The following is a 10440-nucleotide window of genomic DNA, read 5'->3' on the forward strand; positions in this document are numbered from 1 at the left end:
TAAAGAGAAAAAGGCATAGGACTCAAAAGCAATCCAGCTTTTGTTTTCAAAACCCCATGAAGAATCTGAGAAAAATAAAGAAAATAGTTTGGAAACTCAAAAACCTCCAGAAGATTTTCTTTTCATCCTCAATCAGATTACCTCCAGAAAATATTTAATACAAATTACCATTATTTTTCCAAAAGATTTCAAAATCAATACAATTGCCTTATTTGATACAGGAGCAGATTTGAACTGTATTAAAGAAGGAATTGTTCCAAAGAAATTTTATGAAAAAACCACAGAAAAACTTTTAGCTGCAAATAATTCAAAAATGACTATTAGCTATAAGATAGAAGCCTCCATAGCTAATAGTGATTTTCTTTTCAAAACCTCATTCATAATTGTTCAAGATATTCATCATAGTGTAATCTTAGGGACTCCTTTCATTAACTTGATAACTCCCTACAAGGTTAACGATGATAATATCTCCTTCAAAACTACAAAACAAACTCTTGTTTTCTCTTTCATTACAAAACCAAAAACAAGAAATCTCAATATTATAAAAGCTTGTTCCATTTATAATAATGAGATTAATATTTTAATAAAGGGAAAAAAGCAACACTTGTTGTATTTACAGCAAGATGTTTCTTTAACAAGAATTAAAAAATAATTACAAAATGATTTGGTAAAAAAGAAAATTTCGGATTTCAAAACCCAAATTGAAAGAGAAATTTGTTCTGATTTACCAAATGCCTTTTGGAATCGAAAACAACATATGGTAGATTTACCATATGAAAATGATTTTGATGAAAAACAGATACCTACAAAAGCCAGACCAATCCAAATGAATGCTGAACTAGAGCAACACTGTCGTTCAGAAATTTTGGATTTAAAGAAAAAAGGATTAATTACAGAATCTAGATCTCCTTGGAGTTGTGCAGCTTTTTATGTAAACAAAAATTCAAAAATAGAAAGAGGCACTCCTGGATTAGTAATCAATTACAAACCTTTGAATAAAGCTTTGAAATGGATCAGGTATCCACTTCCAAACAAAAAAGATCTTTTACAAAAACTTCATTCTGCATTTTTATTTTCTAAATTTGATATGAAATCAGGATTTTGGCTAATACAAATTGATCCAAAAGATAGATACAAAACCGCATTCACAGTTCCCTTTGGACAGTATGAGTGGAAAGTCATGCCTTTTGGCCTAAAACATGCCCCATCAGAATTTCAAAGAATTATGAATGAAATCTTTAATCCATATTCAAAATTTTGCATAGTCTATATAGATGATGTTCTTGTGTTCTCGGAGTCAATTGAACAACACTTCAAACACTTAAGAACATTCTTCTCTGTTACGAAACGAAATGGCCTTGCCATTTCAAAATCAAAGATTTCTCTTTTCCAAACCAGAGTTAGATTTCTAGGTCATTACATATCTCAAGGAACCATTACTCCAATAGAGAGAAGTCTAGAATTTTCAAATAAATTTCCTGACAAAATCCTGGATAAAACCCAGCTACAGAGATTCTTAGGTAGCTTGAATTATGTCTTAGATTTTTGTCCAAATATTAACCGTCTAGCAAAATCGTTGCATGATATGTTAAAGAAAAACCCTGTTCCATGGACAGATCATCACACTGAAGTGATCCGTCATATTAAAAAATAGGTCCAAACCATTCATTCTCTGCATTTAGCAGATCCATTAGCCTCTAAGGTAGTCGAGACAGATGCTTCAGAGTTAGGTTATGGTGGAATTTTAAAACAAGTTCAAAACGGAAAAGAACAAATAGTTCAATTCCATTCTGCACATTGAAATGATTGTCAAAAGAAATACTCTACCATCAAAAAAGAGATTCTTTCAATTGTCATGTGCATACAAAAATTTCAAAGTGATTTATTAAATAAAAATTTTTTGCTTAGAATTGATTGCAAATCAGCCAAAGAAGTTTTGCAAAAAGATGTTCAAAATCTTGCATCAAAACAAATTTTTGCACGATGGCAAGCAATTTTAATTATTTTTTATTTTGAAATTGAATTTATAAAAGGAGATACAAATTCCATCCCAGACTTTCTAACCAGAGAATTTCTTCAAAACAGGCCAATGCCCATAAAGAAAAATACCAAGGCTGAAGCCTCAACCAAACCCTACAAAACCAACCATCTCTTCTGCAAAACCTATTCAAACTTGGGCAGACATAGTCGAAGCAGAAGAAGAAGATCAAACAAAACTCATTGAATCTCAGGCTCCAGAAACAGACAACCATATTAAAAAATGGATAGAATCACTGTCCAAATCTCTTGAAGTTCTTCAGGCACTACAAAACATAACTCAGGCCAATCAGGCCCAAAAAGGTAAATCTACAAAACTTATTTCCAAAACCCAGGATAAAGGAGAGTCTTCCTCCCAAAAAACCCTTTCTCAAACTTTTCAAAACATTTCTCAAGCCCATGAGATTTTACAAATAGATTTTCAAACCGATGTTTCCCAACCAAATTCTTCTCACATAGTTTTGTCTCAAACAAAATTAAAAAAGAAGTCTTCAGAATGGATTACAAAAACCCATTTTCAAAATGTTTTGATCATAGAGGATGAGTTTTTACTCCAAAATGCCTCTATGGCAATTTCAAAAGCCTTTACAAAAGGATGGCATTACAAACCTTGGGATCCTTCTAAAACCCGAGCCTACTACCAGGCAATACTTGAATTTACTGGCTCAGCAAAATTCAAACATTTTTATCTAAAAGAAAATCATGCTGATCCGGCTTATTCAACTTGCCACATACAAAACATCCTTAATCCTTCTGATTGGGGACAAGAGCTTACAAAACCAAAGATCTTTCCTTTATCATTCCAAAACAGGGTGGACCACTGCCAGCATTTCAATTATTGGTATTATCAGCAGGCATGGTATAATACCTTCCTCATATAAAACCACAAGAATAGCCATTCTTGGCTTTTTTATTTCCAAAAAACATTTGACCCTTCCAAAACCCCTTCATGGTTTGCTCAGTGGTGGAAGTATTTTGGTGCACTACCTGAAATTCTTACACTAGAAATATCAAAGTGTTTAAACTTTTCAAAACCCAATACAAACCCTCACCCAAAGAGAAAAGGTTTCCTCCTCTTCTCTTATTTTCTTCAAAATTCTTTTTACGTTGGGTTTTTATCTAGTTTTTTGAATTTCGACCCCAAGATAGATTGAATACAATCATCAGAAGGTTCAAGGTAAAATGGTGGGATTCATTTAATAGCCCAGAAACAATTACAAACTAAGGAGTAAAAACCTGGCTTAAGGAAAAAAACCTTTTGCCACCAATTCCTATACAAAACTTTTCAAATCAATTATTTTTGGCCCAAAGATTACATGCCATGGCAAGATTAGCAGGAGCTAAAAATGATGAAGAATATTTTGCAATAATGGAACAATTATTGCAAAACAGAACTAATTCTTCTGCAGCCAATTCTGATTCAGAACCCATCATAGACTTGGGAGATGATGATGAAGAAGGTTGTGGTACCTCTTCACAAATACAAAATCTGTTATTAAAAATAAAAAAAAAGAGGAAAAAAAAGATCGGCAAAAGAAACTTATGGCGGCAAAATTATCCATTTTCTTTTCATTTTCCTTTTATTTATAATTTTTGTAATTATTTTTACTTTTGTAATATTCTCTTTTTTCTCTTCCTTTATTTCAAAAGCAGACATGATACTGTTCACCTGTCATATCTTGTACTGTTTATTTTTTACTGTTCGCATGTGAAGAAGACAAGAAACACTGTTCACACATGAAGGCATCAAGTGGCAGGCACTGTTCAAAACTTACAAAATTACAAAACTGCCCTTGGACACTTCTATATAAGGAGGCACCTATCCAAGGCAAAGGGAAGCTACTTCAAACCATTCTTCAAGCTTTTTTAGCCCAAGCTTCTCCCTTTCAAGCTTCTCAAGCCGAGAGAAACCGAAGAAAGTCCTGAAGGAGTTTCACCCCGAGGTGAAGAAAGGAGCAAGAAGGTCACTTCCCATCCTGTCCTACCTCTACCTTACCAACAAACCTACAAACCCTGTAACTTCCTTGTAGTAGATCTTAGGAAGCTCATGTGCTGAGCAACCTTTGTAAGTTCTACCTGGAATTACATCTCCAAAATATTTGTACAAATCTTACAAAATTTATAAGATTTTGAAGTAAGTTTTCTTCAATTTCTTTTACAAATTTTTAAATTTATTTTGCATGCATATGGTCGGTTCAACGGCCTGATCTGCATAAATATACGTATATATATATTCATAACGGACTGGCTCTGCCTCCTATTGAATATATACATGTATATTCATATTTAAATTTCAAGTTTAATTTTATTTTTGTTAAGTATATATATTCTTAACAGACTGGCTCTGCGCCTATAGAATATATATATTTCTTTAATTTACAAATTTAATTTTCATTGCTGAAGATTTTTCTTTCTTGTACATTTTATTTATTTCTTTAATTGTTTATATATTATTCAAGATCTAGATTGTTGTTTCTTCCCAGTTAGCTCATCCCCTTTCAATCCGGTGCGTCCTTGGTGTGTGTGTATATATATATATATATATATATATATATATATATATATATATATGATCTTGAAAGTACGTTATTCACTCTTTTATTCCAAGATTCTCCTCTATTTTCTTCACCCTGGTGAACAGGAAAGTAAAATGCAGCTGCGGATTAGCTGTGAAAGGATGTTTTAACTTGTAATTGGCTAATAGCCACTTTTTGTTTTGCTTGATAGTATTTTGCGGGATGGTTGGGTTACTGTGCCATGCATTATGCAGTAAAAAAAAAAAAAGAAATAAATAAAATGAAGTCAATAATTGGGCAGACGAATATTATGGTGCTGTACCATCAAAAGCCGAGGGTAGATTGGTCATTGAAGAAAAGCGTTCCCCAGACAAAGCTGGCCCGGAGGCCATAACACTCTGTCCACTCCTCTTTGTTATATTTAATAATTTGTTTTCCAATTGTCTAATGGTTTTGCCTTCCCTCGCATTCTCCTCTCTCATATTCCGTGTTTCTTCTTCTTCTTCTGTTCTGATAGAAAGATTCTGTCTGAGTCATTCATTTCCATCTCAGAGTGCCAAACAAAGCCTTAAATAATGTAATAAAACCTAAATATAATAAAAGATTCAGCAATTGCCTAATGCAAGAGACGCTCCTCGGTGTATTTCAACCCAACTCCGCCGCAGATAAAGAAGACAAACAAATCGAACTCCTTGTCCCGTCTCCTTGCCACTTGGTGGGCACCCGGACCCTATCGCAGCCCAGCTGCCGGCGCGTGAATCCCACGCGCGGCGAAATCACAGCCGTTGTTTCTGAAAGGATCCTCCCCAACGGCGACATTTACACCGGGACTTTGTCCGGTAGCGTGCCTCACGGGAAGGGAAAGTACCTGTGGTATGATGGCTGCATGTACGAAGGTGAGTGGAAGAGAGGCAAAGCCTGCGGGAATGGCAAGTTCTCATGGCCGTCAGGAGCCACATACGAGGGCCAGTTTAAGGACGGCCGGATGGACGGTCACGGCACGTTTATAGGCCTCGACGGTGACACATACAAAGGGCAGTGGCTGTCAGACCGGAAGCACGGCTTTGGTGAGAAGCGGTACGCCAATGGAGATGTGTACCAAGGCTGGTGGAGGTCCAACTTGCAGGATGGTGAAGGGAAGTACAGGTGGAGCAATGGGAACGAATACTCCGGCCAGTGGAAGCATGGGGTGATTGATGGAAAGGGTGTTTTGATTTGTGCCAACGGGAACAGATATGAAGGGCTGTGGGAAAATGGTGTTCCTAAAGGGAAAGGGGTCTTCACTTTTTCTAATGGGAATAACAGAAATGAAGGGAATTTCAAGGATGCTAGGAAGAGGTCGTCTGTGGATTCCAATGTTCCCAGGATTTGTATATGGGAATTGGATGGAGAAGCTGGAGATATTACCTGCGATATTGTTGACAATTTGGAGGCTTCAATAATGTCATATGATGATAAAGATGGTGACAGTAATGTTAATGGTAATGGTAAGGAGAATCACAATGCCAGAGCAAGAGAGGCTGGGCAGTGCCAGAAAAGCCCTTGTAGCTCTGCTGATGATGATGTTAAGAAACCAGGGCAAACGATTTCAAAAGGGCATAAGAATTATGATCTAATGCTTAACCTTCAATTGGGTATCAGGTATTTTTGAATGATCCACTGGTTATTGTTGGTTAAATCTGATTGTTCATTAATATTCCTTGATTTGAATTAAAGGGTATATCTATCTTTCTGTGTAGGTATTCTGTGGGGAAGCATGACTCGATGATAAGGGAACTGAGGCAATGTGATTTTGATCCCAAGGAGAAGTATTGGACGAGGTTTCCACCGGAAGGATCAAAATCTACGCCGCCACATCAGTCAGTTGACTTCAAATGGAAGGATTACTGTCCCATGGTTTTCAGGTATTTGCTTTCATTTACTCTGCTTTCTCTCTATTTGATCTCTCTTATTCCGAACCAAAGAAAAGAGCAGTTCTGTGCCCAAGAAGCAGCGACTTGAATACATTTCTGATCTTATATATTATGTTGGTGATTGGCTTTGTTTGTTATTTAGACATCTGAGGGAATTGTTTGCAATAGATCCGGCGGATTACATGGTAGCTATTTGTGGAAATGATGCACTTAGGGAATTTTCTTCCCCTGGAAAGAGTGGAAGCTTCTTTTACCTGACGCAAGACGACAGATTTATGATAAAAACTGTGAAGAAATCCGAAGTTAAGGTTTGTTAGCCTCACTCTCGGACTTCTTAATCACCACACATTAGAAGGAATTATACTCTAGAAACTGTAGAAAAGTGCTTGTAACTCTAGTAGCAAAATTTAGAATGGCTGATTTGCTTTGTTATCAGTATTCCAGTTTTAACTTCTTGGACACATACTTTTTACATACATTTATTGTCCAGATTATGGATAGATATTGACCACCCCTTGGTAACCATATTCAGGTTCTCATTAGGATGCTTCCAAGTTATTACCAACATGTTTGCCAGTACAAGAACTCCTTAGTAACAAAGTTCTTTGGTGTACATTGTGTGAAATCAGTTGGAGGTCAAAAGGTATGCTTAGAGAATGGAATTTTTTTGTCATTGCTTTTATTGCCAAGAGCTTGCCAAAATCTTATAATGCAATGTATAACCAGATCCGTTTTATTGTAATGGGCAATTTGTTTTGTTCCGAGTACCGTATCCATAAACGCTTTGACCTGAAGGGTTCTTCTTATGGCCGCGCTACTGACAAAGCTGAGGGACAAATTGATGAGACAACCACACTTAAAGACCTGGATCTTAATTTCATTTTTCGCCTTGAACGGTCATGGTATCAAGAACTCATCAGGTAAATCCACAGTATAGTTCTATTCCTCTATTGATTATTGCTATTAATATCTTTTTAATTTTCCTGTCCCTTTTGCTTCTTCTATCTTGAGGCATCTTTTAATGTATTAGGAAATTTGTTACATAATATATTATGCTTTCAGGCAAATATATAGAGATTGTGAGTTCTTAGAAGCTGAAGGGATCATGGATTATAGTCTTTTAATTGGTCTTCACTTCCGTGATGAGGTGAAGATGCCACTAAAAGTCCTTTATTTTGGTAAATTGCCTTGCTCCATTAATATTTGCTAAATATTGAATTTAACATTTGAGAAAAAGCTAAAGTAATTGGAAGAGTACGAGCTAATGTCCTGCTGTGTGACTTTATCAGAAAAAAGAAATATGTGTCAGGATAAGACCTCAATGCGAGGTTATCACCTGCTGCCAGATATGGATTGGGTTATGGAAGGACGGTGTGTATACTTTTCTAAAGTCAAAACTGATTTTTTTTTTTTGTTTCCTGATTTTCTGATCCTAATCGCTGTATTTTTATTTATGATATGCATTAGGTGTTAGCTTTTCAATTGCCATAAATTCTCATCACACACACACACACACACGCACACAGAGTTTTCCCTTTCCATTGCTTGTATAGACTTCTTTAATGTTCCTTCAAATGTTAAATCATTTTAGAGACAAATTTAATATGATGTTTGGGGAATGTCTGCAAGTGAAGTGGTGGCATGGAATTGTGGTTATTGGCTTTAGCTTCATTGAGCTTGCAAAATATCCTGGATGTTTTAGACTACTTAAGATACAATTTAATTTTGGAATCTGAATTTTTACATGAGTTATGCTGGCTATGTCATAAAAGTCAGGAAATCCTATCTTCAAATTATTCTTTAGTTGCCATGAAAAGACTGAATGTTGGGCCTTCTAATGGCATCTCCTTTTACTGCCATGCATGTGATGCAAAACTTTAGTTGTTAATGGACCAAGGACTTAGTTTTGATAAGCAAAAGAAAAGTGCTCTCTAAATATCAAAACGTCTATTCATAAGCAAGTGAACATATAATATTCAGTTAGGCTTTTCTTTTTAAAATTATATCTTTTCTGTTTTCCAGATAGTAGGGTGGCATTTATGTTTTTCCATTTGAATTTAATCTTTGATTGTTGGAATGTCTCAAAGCGAGTTGAGTTGTGATGATGAGATTAGAAGTAGTTTGTATACAGTAGGCGCACCTGGGATATTCTTGCCTTTTTTTAGAAGGAGACAAAGCTTTATCAGGTCCTATTCTCTTCCCTCTGAAACAATAAAGAAACAGCTTTTGCTTGTGAAGTTGTTGCTGACAACTGAAGCATTAAATTCTCTTATTTGATCATAATGGACATTTCAGGATAGCTAAGGGAACAATGACTTTGAAATCACAGATTTTCCTATTAAATTTAATAAAATACTGTATTTCCTGCCCCCAATAGGACTACACATAATAATTTCTTCCAGTTTCAGTGGTGGCTCTGTGATGATTATCTGTGATGATTATCCAAATAGTTTTCTATTACTTTTGTCTTATAATTTATCATTTTATTGTTCATGATCTTGCTGTTGTATTTTCAATTCTTATTGTCTTGACATGCAATCAATGGATGCACTGAATATGAATTCTTGCCAACCTTGTTTTGTTACTGATATTCTAGGGGCCCATTTATCCGGCTGGGGGCGAACATGCCTGCGAGAGCGGTGTGTGTGCCAAGAATAGAGTTAGACCAGTACGCAGGTGGTGGAGGCATCAATTCAACACCTTCACAGGTTGTTGGTGAGATCTTTGAGGTGGTTCTCTACTTTGGTATCATTGACATTCTCCAAGATTATGATATAAGCAAAAAGCTAGAACATGCATACAAGTCCTTGCAAGTGGATGCCACGTCGATCTCAGCTGTTGATCCAAAGCTATATTCAAAAAGGTTCCGGGATTTCATACACACAATCTTTGTGGAGGACAAGTGAAGGAGACGGAAAGAGTGAATGAAAAACTGGATAATTTAGCACTGCAACTAAAATCTGGGTGAGACCTGCAGGAAGCAGGGTGCTGGATGTGCGAGTTTCCTGGGCTGTGGATGAAATGCTGATGTACCCATGTATTCAGGCTGGTTGATAGCTGAATTTTTTTAGAATCACCATGGTGAACAAAGGAAATTTCAGGCAAATAAAGTGATCTTTCTTTGTTTTGGTTTATTGTGAGAATTGAGACGCCCAGAAACACAAGGAAACTGAGTGCAGAAAGTACAGAAATGGTTCTGGCTGAGTTCAAAATAGGGAGGGATTGGATTGGTGTAAAAAAGTGTACAGTCAAAAGCAAAGAAAGGATGAATATCTGTTGTGTGTCCCCACACATCCAAAGAGAGGGAGCGAGAGATTGGAATTGAGTGGAGCGTGTTAAACAATATTCAAATTTAGAACCGATGGTTTGGTCTGCTGGCTGAGCAAAGAAGAAAAGAGAAAATGATGAGCCTCTTTTTTTTTTTTTTTTTTTTTTTTTCTGACGTTCATTCAATCAAGCATGTTAGCTTTGTTTTTTCCATGAAAAGAAGAGAAAAGCGCAAGGAAAGATTTGGGTGTTTCCTTGGCTCATGTTCTTTATTTATCTCTTTATTGAATTCAAGGTTTGAAAAGTGAAATAACAGTATAGTATAATACTAGTGTGTGTCCCTTCATGCATTTTTTGAACAGGGCAAGATGTCGGGCAGCATGACAAAGCAATGAGATGGGGATGCATCGTGCCTAAAATTATCTTGCCCTTTTGCCGCGTCAAAAGTTACTTATTTATTAACCTAAAATTTTAAGAAAATATTTATTTATATTATAAATTTAAAATATATATTACTATTGTGCGCACAGTGGAAGAGGACACGAGATTTTCCGATCTCAATTGAATTACACTAAGGATCAGCTATAAGCCTTTACATCATATATAAGAGAGTATTTCTTGGTGCATGATGTTTGTGAATGATATTGTTTTGATAGATGAGACGCGAGAATGAGTCAATAGAAAGCTGGAGTTTTGGATAAGTACTC

General features: G+C 35.9%; 1 protein-coding gene across 2 annotated transcripts; it reads left to right on the forward strand.

Moving 5' to 3' along the window:
* Positions 1–4973: 4973 nt before the first annotated feature.
* LOC110632575 (phosphatidylinositol 4-phosphate 5-kinase 1) lies at positions 4974–10215 on the forward strand. Of its 2 annotated transcripts, none has more exons than XM_058150087.1 (8): positions 4974–6194; positions 6293–6457; positions 6609–6774; positions 6999–7109; positions 7262–7386; positions 7529–7644; positions 7756–7837; positions 9063–10215. In XM_058150087.1, exons 1-8 carry the CDS (start codon positions 5173–5175, stop codon positions 9370–9372), a joined length of 2097 nt encoding a protein of 698 aa, XP_058006070.1. In that variant the 5' UTR covers positions 4974–5172; the 3' UTR covers positions 9373–10215. The 2 variants fall into 2 exon arrangements, with proteins under 2 accessions (XP_058006070.1, XP_021636534.2); XM_021780842.2 differs by having other exon boundaries at positions 4975–6194; positions 7193–7386.
* Positions 10216–10440: the final 225 nt, after the last annotated feature.

The sequence above is a fragment of the Hevea brasiliensis genome, chromosome 7 (genome assembly GCF_030052815.1).
Source record: "Hevea brasiliensis isolate MT/VB/25A 57/8 chromosome 7, ASM3005281v1, whole genome shotgun sequence".
Taxonomy (NCBI): Eukaryota; Viridiplantae; Streptophyta; class Magnoliopsida; order Malpighiales; family Euphorbiaceae; genus Hevea; species Hevea brasiliensis.

What these genes read in the sequence shown, in the direction of transcription:
- LOC110632575 (XM_021780842.2), top strand. Translation starts at nt 5,173, where the DNA reads ATGCAAGAGACGCTCCTCGGTGTATTTCAACCCAACTCCGCCGCAGAT. An exon ending in AACCTTCAATTGGGTATCAG is followed by an intron (nt 6,195 to 6,292) that starts GTATTTTTGAAT and finishes CTTTCTGTGTAG; the next exon opens with GTATTCTGTGGGGAAGCATG. An exon ending in TGGTATCAAGAACTCATCAG is followed by an intron (nt 7,387 to 7,528) that starts GTAAATCCACAG and finishes TTATGCTTTCAG; the next exon opens with GCAAATATATAGAGATTGTG.